This window comes from Mustelus asterias, chromosome 11 (assembly GCF_964213995.1).
Source record: "Mustelus asterias chromosome 11, sMusAst1.hap1.1, whole genome shotgun sequence".
In the NCBI taxonomy this organism is placed as follows: Eukaryota; Metazoa; Chordata; class Chondrichthyes; order Carcharhiniformes; family Triakidae; genus Mustelus; species Mustelus asterias.
The window spans coordinates 8,409,943-8,420,993 of NC_135811.1; the positions used below are offsets into that span (position 1 = coordinate 8,409,943).

At 44.2% G+C, this 11,051-nt stretch overlaps 1 protein-coding gene across 2 annotated transcripts in view; it reads left to right on the top strand.

The window, feature by feature from the left end:
* The window catches only part of r3hcc1l (R3H domain and coiled-coil containing 1-like), a 184,053-nt gene extending 173,340 nt beyond the window's left edge, over nucleotides 1-10,713 (top strand). For both annotated transcript variants that reach the window (XM_078223083.1, XM_078223084.1), the window contains exon 7: nucleotides 7,325-10,713. In XM_078223083.1, the coding sequence (XP_078079209.1) occupies nucleotides 7,325-7,377 (53 nt within the window). In that variant the 3' untranslated portion in view covers nucleotides 7,378-10,713. The remainder of the gene's footprint in view (nucleotides 1-7,324) is intronic.
* The last annotated feature ends 338 nt before the right edge of the window (nucleotides 10,714-11,051 follow it).

Here is an 11,051-nt window from a genome sequence, read left to right on the forward strand (position 1 = left end):
ATATCTCACTAAAAAGCAAAAAGCAACTATCCATTTTTCACACAGACACACACACTGGATGGATAAAGCAACAAAGGGCAATGTCGAAAGGGCGGCACGGTGACACAGTGGTTAGCACTGCTGCCTCACAGTCAGGGACCCGGGTTCGATTCCCAGCTTGGGTCACTGCCTGTGTGGTGTTTGCACATTCTATCCGTGTCTGTGTGGGTTTCCTCCGGGTGCTCTGGTTTCCTCCCGCACTCCAAAGATGTGCGGGTTAGGTGGTTTGGCCGTGCTAAATTGCCCCTTAGTGTCAGGGGGACTAGCTAGGGTAAAGCATGAGGTTATGGGGATAGGGCCCTGGGTGGGATTGTAGTCGGTGCAGACTCGATGGGCCGAATGGCCTCCTTCTGCATTGGAGGATTCTATGATTCTATGAAAATAATGTATACTAAGTACATAGACAGAAGAGGAGAGAGTAATGAAAGGGAGTACAAAAAAAGGTTAGGAAAAAAGCAGCAAAACAATTAGGGTGGCAAAGAGAAGCTACAAAATTAAATTATTAAATAATTAGATAATAATATTAGATAAATTAAATATAAAAAGGTTTCACATTTTTTAAAAGAAAAACTTGCATAGAGAGATTGAGGGAGACACATGATGAACTCAGAAGTGGTGAGAGGGCAGAAATGTTAGGCCATGACTTCAAATGGATTGCCACACTGCTCAACATTAACTGAAAATCCAGGCAATTCTATCTCGCCCAACTTTCAGACTCAGGCTGGGCATGCATTGTGCTCCCAGAGCTTACAGTCGATGAAAGGTAAGTAAACCAGGCCCCTTTTTTTATGGTACCAGCATCTGGGTAGCCAGAGCACTCACCTAGGGGGGAGGGTCGTATTCATTTGAGGGGCATGGGTGTCGCTGGCTGGCCAGCATTTATTGCCCATCCCTAGTTGCCCGAGGGCAGTTGAGAGTCAACCGCATTGCTATGGCTCTGGACTCACATGTAGACCAGTCCAAAAGACGTGCTGGTTAAGTGCATTGGCCCTGCTAAAAGGCCAATGCATTGGCCATGCTAAATGGTAGGGATATGTTCGGCACAACTTATGGGGCCGAAGGGCCTGTTTTTGTGCTGTAGTTTTTCTATGTTCTTCTATGTTTCTAAATTCTCCCCCAATGTACCCGAACAGGCGCCAAATGTGGCGACTAGGGGATTTTCACAGTAGCTTCATTGTAGTGTTAATGTCAGCCTACTTGTGACTAACAAATAAACTTTAAAAACTTTAAACTTTACTCAGATTGGCAAATGGTGGGAAGTGGTGTTCCATGAGGCTTTGTGCTGAAGCCACTGTTCACTCGTCACATAAACAATCCGGACTCGGGAGCCAAAAGTATAGTTTCAAAATTAGCTGATAACACCAAATTGGGGGATGTACAGAGGGAGGCTGTGGTGGAATACAGGAAGACGTTAACAAACGTGTAGAATGGGCATGTGATTGACAAGTAAACTTTAACATGGGTAAGTGTGAGCTAATACATCTCACTGGAAGAGTAAGGAGATCGCAGACTAGAAAATAAGTGTTTAATTGGGGTTGAGCAGCAGAGTGATTGCATAGCATGTACAGCACAGAAAGAGGCCATTCAGCCCAGCCAGTCTATGTCTGTGTTTATGCTCCACTCGAAGCTTCTCCCACCCTTTCTGGTCTAAATCTCCCAATGTAACCGTCTCTCATAAACTTGTCTAGTTTCCACTTAAATGTATCCATGTTATTCGTTTCGACCACTCCCTGTGATAGCAAGCTCCATATTCTCCCCGCTCTTTGGATGAATTTCCTTTTGACTTTCTTGATGGCCTCTTGTTATGCTGTTCCCCACAAGAGAAAATGTTCTCTCCATACCCACTCTTCTCAAAACCTTTCATCATTTTGAAGACCCCTCTCAGCCTTCTGTTCAAGAGACAAGAGTGTGTGCTCTTTGCAAGCTACTCAGCTAGCTCCAGACCCCTGTCTTTTTCCTCGAGCCCTGCAAATGTTTCCACTTCAGATAGTGACAGTTTTTAAAATCTTACCATGTATGGATGCAGAGATGTACGAGAGCAGAACTCCAGCAGGGCCGGTGACCTCCAAGCACCATGTTCCACAATTTAATTTTCCAGTGTACTTGGGAAGTGTTTTCATGACATGTGGAAATGAGGCAAGCCTTCTCTCCTGCCTCTGACTACCGATCTAGGGACGCAGGTAATTCCCAAGGCTTGGATTCATCAGCTTTATGTCATAAGGTGTTGTCGGTTGTCGTAGTGGCCCTTCCTGCCAGAAACTGCACATCATCAATGTAGAAATATTTTGTTCAAGAAAGAAATGCACTTGTATAGCACCTATCACAACCTCAGGACGTTCCAGAACATTTCACAGCCAGTGAAGTATGTTTGAAGTGTAGTCACTGTTGTAGGAAATGTGGCAAATCATAGAATCCCTACAGTGCAGAAGGAGACCATTCAGCCCATCAAGTCTGCACCAACAACAATCACACAGGCGCTATCCCATAACCCCATGCATTTACCCGAGCTAGTCTCCCAACATTAAGGGGCAATTTAGCATGGCTAATCCATCTAAGCCACACACCTTTGGGCTGTGGAAGGAAACCGGAGCACCCGGAGGAAACCCATGCAGACACGGGGAGAATGTGTAAACTCCACGCAGAAAGTGACCCAAGCCAGGAATCGAACCCAGGTCCCTGGCGCTGGGAGGCGGCAGTGCTAACCACTGTGCCACCTCACGCCACAAACAGATGACGATTAGAGAGCAGTCTTTTAGTGATGCTGATTAAGGGGCAAAGACTGGGAGGACATGAAGGAGAATCCAACTTCAAATAGTCCATCCAAAAGGGCAGATGGGGCTGCAGTTTAACTCCTGCGCTAAAAAGTGCCGCCTCTGACAATGCGGTAATGCTTGGACCGCACTGCGTGGATCATCTGCTCAAATTTCTGGAGTGGAGCTTGCGCGCATGACCTTCCGACTGTGTCAAAATTCTGTGGAGGCTTGAAATCTAAAATATAAACAGAAAACGCTACAAATACTCAGGGGGGGGGCCAGACGGCAGAGAGGTTGTGACCACTGAGCCATGGCTGACATACAAAGAAAAGAGAGATTTTGACTCTCTTTAAGCAGAAGCGCCTGCTGAATAATGTACAGCAAATGCCCAGCTTTAGTCTCCAGTTTGCTGAGCGCCTCCTGTTCCTCTGGGATCAGCAGAGCTTCGTCCAGATGCTGCTGCCACAAGTGAGCTGTGCCTTCCCCCCACAGCATTCTCCCGAGGCAGTCTGCTACAAACTGCACCCTTGATTTATAGCTGTAGCCACTAGATGGGGCTATGCAGTAAGATTGATCTCTCCTGGCAGTGTCTACCCAATCTGGCGCAGGCGTTTAGAAATTAAAATGGAATCAAAATTAATCTTTGGGAGGTTGTGAAGATAATTTATTTTTTTATATTTTATGTATAATTGAATCAGAAGGATATTCATCTATCTAACTTCCCCCTAGAGTAAAATAAATCTTCATATTGCACATTGAAAAACTTTTGGTCTTAGCAGTGCAAGTTCGTTTTGGGTCTTTGCTTGACTGATTTTTCTGTTGAAAATTTTACTTGTTTAACTTTCGTTATATTGGTTGCTATTGGACACGGAGGAGACATTTTCTGTCTATCGTATGTATTTTTAAAAATTAACCCCTCATGCTTCCTGCCAGATTCTATTGAACTTCCAAGGCCCACATTTATAATACAAACTCTCTGTGTACTGTCCTGTAATAAACTCTTCCTCTGTGCAGAATGTCCCCTGTGACAGAGAGCCTAATTGCATTGTGACAAAAGTTTACATGGGCTGTTTCCATTATAAATATGAATTTAAAGTTAATTTATTAGTGTCACAAATAGGCTTACATTAACACTGCAATGAAGTTACTGTGAAAATCCCCTAGTCGCCACATTCTGACACCTGTTCAGGTACACTGAGGAGAATTTAGCATGGCCAATGCACCTAACCAGCACATCTTTTGGACTGAGAGGGGAAACCGGAGCACGCAGAGGAAACTCACGCAGACACGGGGAGAAAGTGCAGAATCCACACACACACACTGACCCAAGCCGGGAATCGAACCCGGGTCCCTGGCGCTGTGAGGCAGCAGCGCTAACCAATTTATTCAGCAAGTCCTCACTTAAAGCAGTGGTTGCATTACTTTAAATAAAGCCTGCTTTCCTGTAGGAATCAATGTTAAAGCCAGACTTGAATTCCTGAGGACAATTTTTGCCTGGAAAAATCAATGTAAATGCTGAGACAGTGTACCATACGTGTACAGAGTTGCGTATTCCTAGCTGAAATAACTTGCAGTTAGACTTTTAGTTGAGATGTCCTCTCAAATGGGCACTTGAGATCCCTGAGACATTATTTCAAAGCAGGCCAAGTATCCTCACTAACATTTATCCCTCGATCAGTGGATCATCTGGTCATTAACTCATTGCTATTTGTGGGACCCTGCTGTACACACGTTGCCTGATCTTTTTCCTCCATTGCAATTGTGCGTTACAGAAGCCCCTCATTAGTGGTAAGGCACTTTAGGACATCCTCAGATTGTGAAAGGTGCTATAAAAATAAACATAAGAATTATGTTTTTCCTTTGCAAATGCAAGTCTTTTTCCCAAGGAAGTTTGCTGGTAGGGGTGACTGGTGTAGCAATTCAGAAATGAGAGGCTGCGGTTAAATTAGTTGAGGGCCAGAGTTGGATGAATAGGAATGTCAAATTAACACTTGGAACGCCATTGCACAATCAAAAGTCTGTGCGCTGATCCCTCTCTAACCAGGAATCTGCCTTTTATTGGGTTTTGGGGAAATCTAATCAAGCATCTTATTCAGCATTAGGTATGTTGCCTCCAGATTGTTGAGTTGCAAAGCTCAGAGCAATGACCAGTACGCAATCAAGTCTCAATCAGCATAAGTATTTTCCAAATCATATACTTGGGTATAGACTGATTAAAAGTTCAAAATAAAAGTAATTGAGTTTACAAATCTTTTGACCATTCATCTATTTAACCTCAACTGGGATCAAAAGCATACTTCTCACACAAGAATTATAAGGTTTCTCAACTTAATTGCCTCCGGTAGGAAATTTGGCAGTGGGTTGCAGTCAGAGCGTTCTGGACACCGTTTGTGAATTTTTCTTTGTGGATTCTATTTCACTCTCAGCTGAACTTTCAGACCCCTTATCCTCTCCATCGCCAGATGGCTTACTTTACGCCTCTGTAAAATCCTCCCGCTACACCCGCAGCCAGGTTCATCTTGCTGTTGGTGCTTAAAATCTGTTTCTGAAGCAGCGTGGCCACTGAGTTAACCCTGTAGTGGCAACTGTCCTTTCTTGGCAAGCTGACTGCGCCCAGGCCCATGCTGATTGATCTGTAAGCTGATGGAGTGTTTTATGTGAGCACCACTGCACTTGCGACGGAGGTTCTCCAGCCAGCCAGCTGGCTTCAGTTCAGAACATTCATCTATCCACAAAACTGACTTGTTTAAACTTGGAGAGACCATGAACACCTGCGTTTAGCCTGTTTCGTGCTCACGGTTGCCGCCCTTGATCAGAGAGTCTTAATATTCATGGTGGAGTCAGACATTCCAGAGCAATCCAGTGGTTTTATAAAATATTGCAAACCAGATTGTTGCTTGATTTTAGAATAAAACCTGACCATTTCCCCTTCCAGTCTTAAGCGGCATTGTCTGTTTTTCTGCTACTCCCAGCTGCACTGTTGATGCAAGCACATTCATCACTTGGCTCTGAAGCGTAAACATTTACGAAAGGTCATTTTATTGTCGATTCTTCAACATTTCTAAGTGCATCATCTCATGGTTGCTGCTTACATATTTGGAAGAATGATAAATGGCAGTCTGCCACCTTTTTGGGCAAAGATATGACCAAGGGAGGGTGAATAATAAACCAGTATAAATCACTAGACTTCAGTTGGAAAGTTGAGTCCAGTTCTGGACGCTGCACTTTAGAAGTGATGTCAAGACCCCAGAGATGATGTGGAGATGCCGGCGTTGGACTGGGGTGGGGCACAGTAAGAAGTCTCACAACACCAGGTTAAAGTCCAACATGTTTATTTGGGATCACGAGCTTTCGGAGCGCTGCTCCTTCATCAGCCACTCAACTGAGGAAGGAGCAATGCTCCAAAAGCTCGTGATTCCAAATAAACCTGTTGGACTTTAATCTGGTTTTGTGAGACTTCTTACAAAGCCTTAGGGAGGGTGCAGGGGAGATTTACCAGAATGAGATTTGCCAGGGAGGAGGGATTTTACTTGCAAGGCAAGGCTAGAAAAACTGTAATTGTTCTCCTTGGAGCAGGGCAGGATGACGGGGAGATTTAATGGAGGTGTTCAAAATCGTGGTGGGTTTTAACAGAGTGAATAAAGAGAAACTGTTTTTGACTGGCAGTGGGGTAGGTAACTGGAGGACACTAAGTTAAGACAACTGGCATAATCTCCGGGGAAGTTATGATGATCAAAGAAGGATAGTGGAGGTAGGTGGCAACTTTCAAAGAGGAATTGAACAATTACCTGCGAAGGAGCTATTGGCTGGACTATGGATGATGTCATCCTCACCCATCCACTGTTGTTGGTCTGTGGTGTCCATCATCCAACTACACCGAGACCTAGGCCCCTTTCCTCTATCCAAGGTTTCTGTCACTTTTCAGCTCAGATCAAACGCTGAAATACTGACATTTTCTTTTCAGAATGTCCCTTTTAGTTCGTTTCACTCCTGCAATTTCAAGCTTCTCTTCATTTGAATGTGAATTGTATTCGGAATTTTACACATGTCCTAGCATCCACATTTCACAGGCCTCTATTTTCACAGACACCATGACATAGCATGACAGCAGGTCTCCTGGTAGACGTAGCTACAAGCAGCAGTAGTCACTGTCTGTGCGGAGTCTGCACGTTCTCCCCGTGTCTGCGTGGGTTTCCTCCGGGCACTCCGGTTTCCTCCCACAGTCCAAAAGTCGTGCTGGTTAGGTGCATTGGCCATGCTAAATTCTCCCTCAGTGTCCCCGAACAGGTGCCGGAGTGTGGCGACTTGGGGATTTTCACAGTAACATCATTGCAGTGTTAACGTAAGCCTACTTGTGACACTAATAAAGTTTTAAAACTTTAACAGGGCAATGGGGAGAGAACAGGAGAGTGGGATCAATTGGATAGCTCTCTCTCTCAGACCCAGCGTAGGCAAGAAGGGTTGAATATCCATGACCTCTACTGTGTAATTATATATGAAATGACGTTATGAATTTCTTCTTTCACTTGCAGCGCAGAAACAGCTTGCAGCACAGCAGATAGAAGATGCTTGGGAAGGAAGGTAGCGCAGGAAATCCGAGAGACATGCACCGAGCGGACAGCAGCGATCAACAGAGTTCTCCGCACTCTGACCTCAGTGTGAAAGTGCCTCAGTCTGTAGCACTGGGAGGGGAATTGAACACAACACGTGCCTCATGACGTACACAAGTGTTGCATTATCTGGACACGAGAGAACCTTCATGAGAGGGAATCTCACAGTATACAAAATAAACTTGTGAAAGGGCAACGAGTGTGCGTTTGCTGATGAAGTCACTGGCTGCCTTGCATTGAAGATGCTTTTAAATCTGTTTTTTAAGGCTGTTTCTTTCTTTAATTTGTTGAACAACCACCATAGCCCATTAACAGTTGTACTCCAGTGAACAGGTTCCAGTTGTACCCCGAGTATTTTAAGCAGTAACTTTTATCCAGCTCCTGGCGTGTTTTGGCTGCACAGATTTAGTCGGTGTGGGTTGCTGTTTTGAATCGGGACAGCAGGACTATTTGGAGAGGAGAGTTACAGGTTGTTTCAGAATGGTTGGGCCAGTTGGCTCGCTCTCTCTGATAATCCTGAAAACTCTTGGGCAGCTTTCCCTGTTTCCTTGCCTTCTACTTTGACAGCTGTGAGCAACCCGTGTCTCTGTCCAGTATGTCTTCATAGCGGCAGTGTTGTGGTGTTTTTGTTATCCTCTCTCCTCTTCACCTACCCACCATCCCTCGTGGGGAATGATCCCATTTCTGTGAGATGCAGGCAGTGGCGATCCCCTCCATCGGTGCGTACACTGCCTTTAAACAAACTCTTCACTGCCAGCCTCCTTTTATGTGACCACAATCAGTAGACCAAGGAGCCACTTGGTCTGATTGCAGTTAGTGAGAAAACCAAGACCTTTGAAACTACCCCTGATGTGTATTATTTTCACTTGGAAGGTAAGTGTTTGACTTCCACTAAACATCAGGAGTGTTCAAAGAGGCAAAATGCTGGGTTATTTTTGTGGATTCATTTAATAATACTGGAGTTTATTTCCTGGTTAAGCACACAGTCATTTGGCCATTATGCCGTGTGATTTAATCTTACAGACGTTTGATGCGAAGGTTCAAGTTCTGAAAGATTTTTATCATATATTTATCAATCTGCTGTTATAATGGAGATGTGCCCAAGTTAAAAACAGAGGGCATGTAAGGGTGTTGACCAGTTATGACAGCAGTATACAGTAGCTAATGTCATGAGTATTGATGATGTGGAGATGCCGGCGTTGGACTGGGGTGGGCACATTAAGAAGTCTCACAACACCAAGTTAAAGTCAAACAGGTTTATTTGGTAGCACGAGCTTTCGGAGCGCCGCTCCTTCATCAGGTGAGTGCCACTCACGCAGCGCTCCGAAAGTTCGTGCTACCGGATAAACCTGTTGGACTTTAACCTGGTGTTGTGAGACTTCTTACCATGAATATTGAGGCAGTGTTAGCTCAAGAGTGGGTCCGACAGGTAACCGTTTCCCTCCCTCTTCCCCCTCAACCTTCAATAAAAAACAAACATATTGCAAAGTTGAATAATATAGAGTAATATGGAGATAATAAGCAAACAGGGGTGGGGGGGCGGGGGGAGCAAAGCAATTTCAAGACCACCCTTTGATTCAGCATTTAGCTGACCTAATAGCCGGAATTTTACCATCCCACCCACCCACAGGCGGAATCGGAGCGGGCGAGGGACAGACAATGGAAAGGTCCGCTGACCTCGGGCGGGATTTTATGGTTTCGGGACGAGCGAGGCCATAAAATCCCGCCCAGTGTGTCAGTGGTCGCCCAGTGGGTAACATTCTCATCCCTTAAGTCGCAGGTTTGTGGGCTCAAGTCCCACTCTAGGACTTGAGCGGAAGAAATGGAGGCTGGCGCTCCTGTGAAACACCGAGGGAGAGCTGCACTGTCAGAGATGTGGTCTTTCCGATGAGGCATTGAACCACGGCCACTCGCCTGCCATCTCAAGTGGGCGTAGAGAACCCGCAGCATTATTTTGAGGAAGAGCAGAAGGTTTGAGTCTGATGCCCTGGCCATATTTACTTCTCAATTAACATCACAAAAACATTATCTGGCCACTATCACACTGAGATTTGCTGTGTGCAAACTAACTGTTACATTGCAGTGTCTACATTTCAACACTTCTTGCGAACAGCTTTGAGGCACCCACCAGTTGTGAAAGGTGCTATATAATGCAAGTCTTGCTTTAATTTAATCTGTGCTTCTTAAGTTTCAATTTAGGGGCTTTAACTTGAAAATAAATGGCTTAACACTTGGAGTTAGAATAGGGTATAAAAAGAATTTACCAAACCAGCGCACTGTCAGGAAATCAAACCCTACTTGCTGACGTCAGCCGAACCCTTGGACTAATTTATCCACCTTTATATTACATCGGAGCTCAGTTTGCAGCTTATTCATTGAATGTAATCAGCCAAGTAATTTACAGAGCCGGGATCACAAGCGTGAGATGGTAATACTTTGAACTTGTGGGGACGCACTCAAGGCCACTGGTTTGCAGCGACTGAATAGTCAGATTTGGTTATTGTGTGGATTTTCTTTTTTTAATACATCAGCATTTTGTTTCTGTGATTCTGTGTATTTAACTGTGAAAGGAAAACAGTGGCTTGGGGCACGATGTGGTGCTCGAGATATATTCAATCGTTATTAAGTTGACGATGTGAGGACCCAAAGAGAGTTCTGTGTATATTTACAGTTCACAGGCCAGTGCACAGTTCAAAAGCTCAGTCACAAATTCTGTATCACTGATTGTAAAATCTGGGCTGTTGAGTGCAAGTTAATCAAACCACTTGTGATTGCTCTGACTCCCATATTCCTCCATTCCCATGACATCTTTTTTCGGAAGCAGATCTTTCTCTTGAACCTATTTACTCAATCTGGCGTCAGTGACCTTCTGTGGGGGTAACATGTTATTCCACTATTTGATTATCCTTTCTTTAAAGTCAAGTTCTGTCTGATTTATTCCTCATCTGTTAATTTTTTTTTAAAACTAATCTTCTCTCAGGTATTTAAACCTCTGGCCATGCTGTGCATTTTCTCCAGAACGTGACCTTTCAAAATAGGACAAAAGTTTCAAGCAAGGTATTAATTTACTTTGTTTCGGAGCCTATCGAAACATCAGTGAAACTGCAACTGATACACCAGGTTTTAGAGTACTAGTGACCAAGAACTGAGCTGTGCAAATACTCGCGAGATATGGAAACCATTTTCTTAAATTTTAAAATAAACCTCTGTCATGTGTGTCTTTTTAAATATTCAATAAATACAGCAATGTTTTTTGATTTTACGAATCTGTTTTATTTTACATTGATCGTGCAATCTTGCCAACCATTTTGTGATGGCCATTTCAAATGTGTTTGTCTTTTCAGTTTAAAACAATGTTTTCATTTGATCTTTGCGTTAAATAACACTGTTTTAGGCCAAGCAATCTCCCTTGAGTAGCTGCGTCCTGCGTATTTGTGCTTTGATGGGGTGTTTATGGTAGAGAATGCTGGGGACCCCCTGCCACTGTAAAGATAGTTCCGGTTGCCTATGGAACACTGTGTTATCATGGGGAAAGTTAAATTGAATGTCCAACTATTTCCTAAAACCCACAATCTCTTAACTAGCAAGTGAAGGGAACTCCATCACCTCCAAGCCCCTTTCCAAGTCTGCGCCACCATCCCAACTTCAA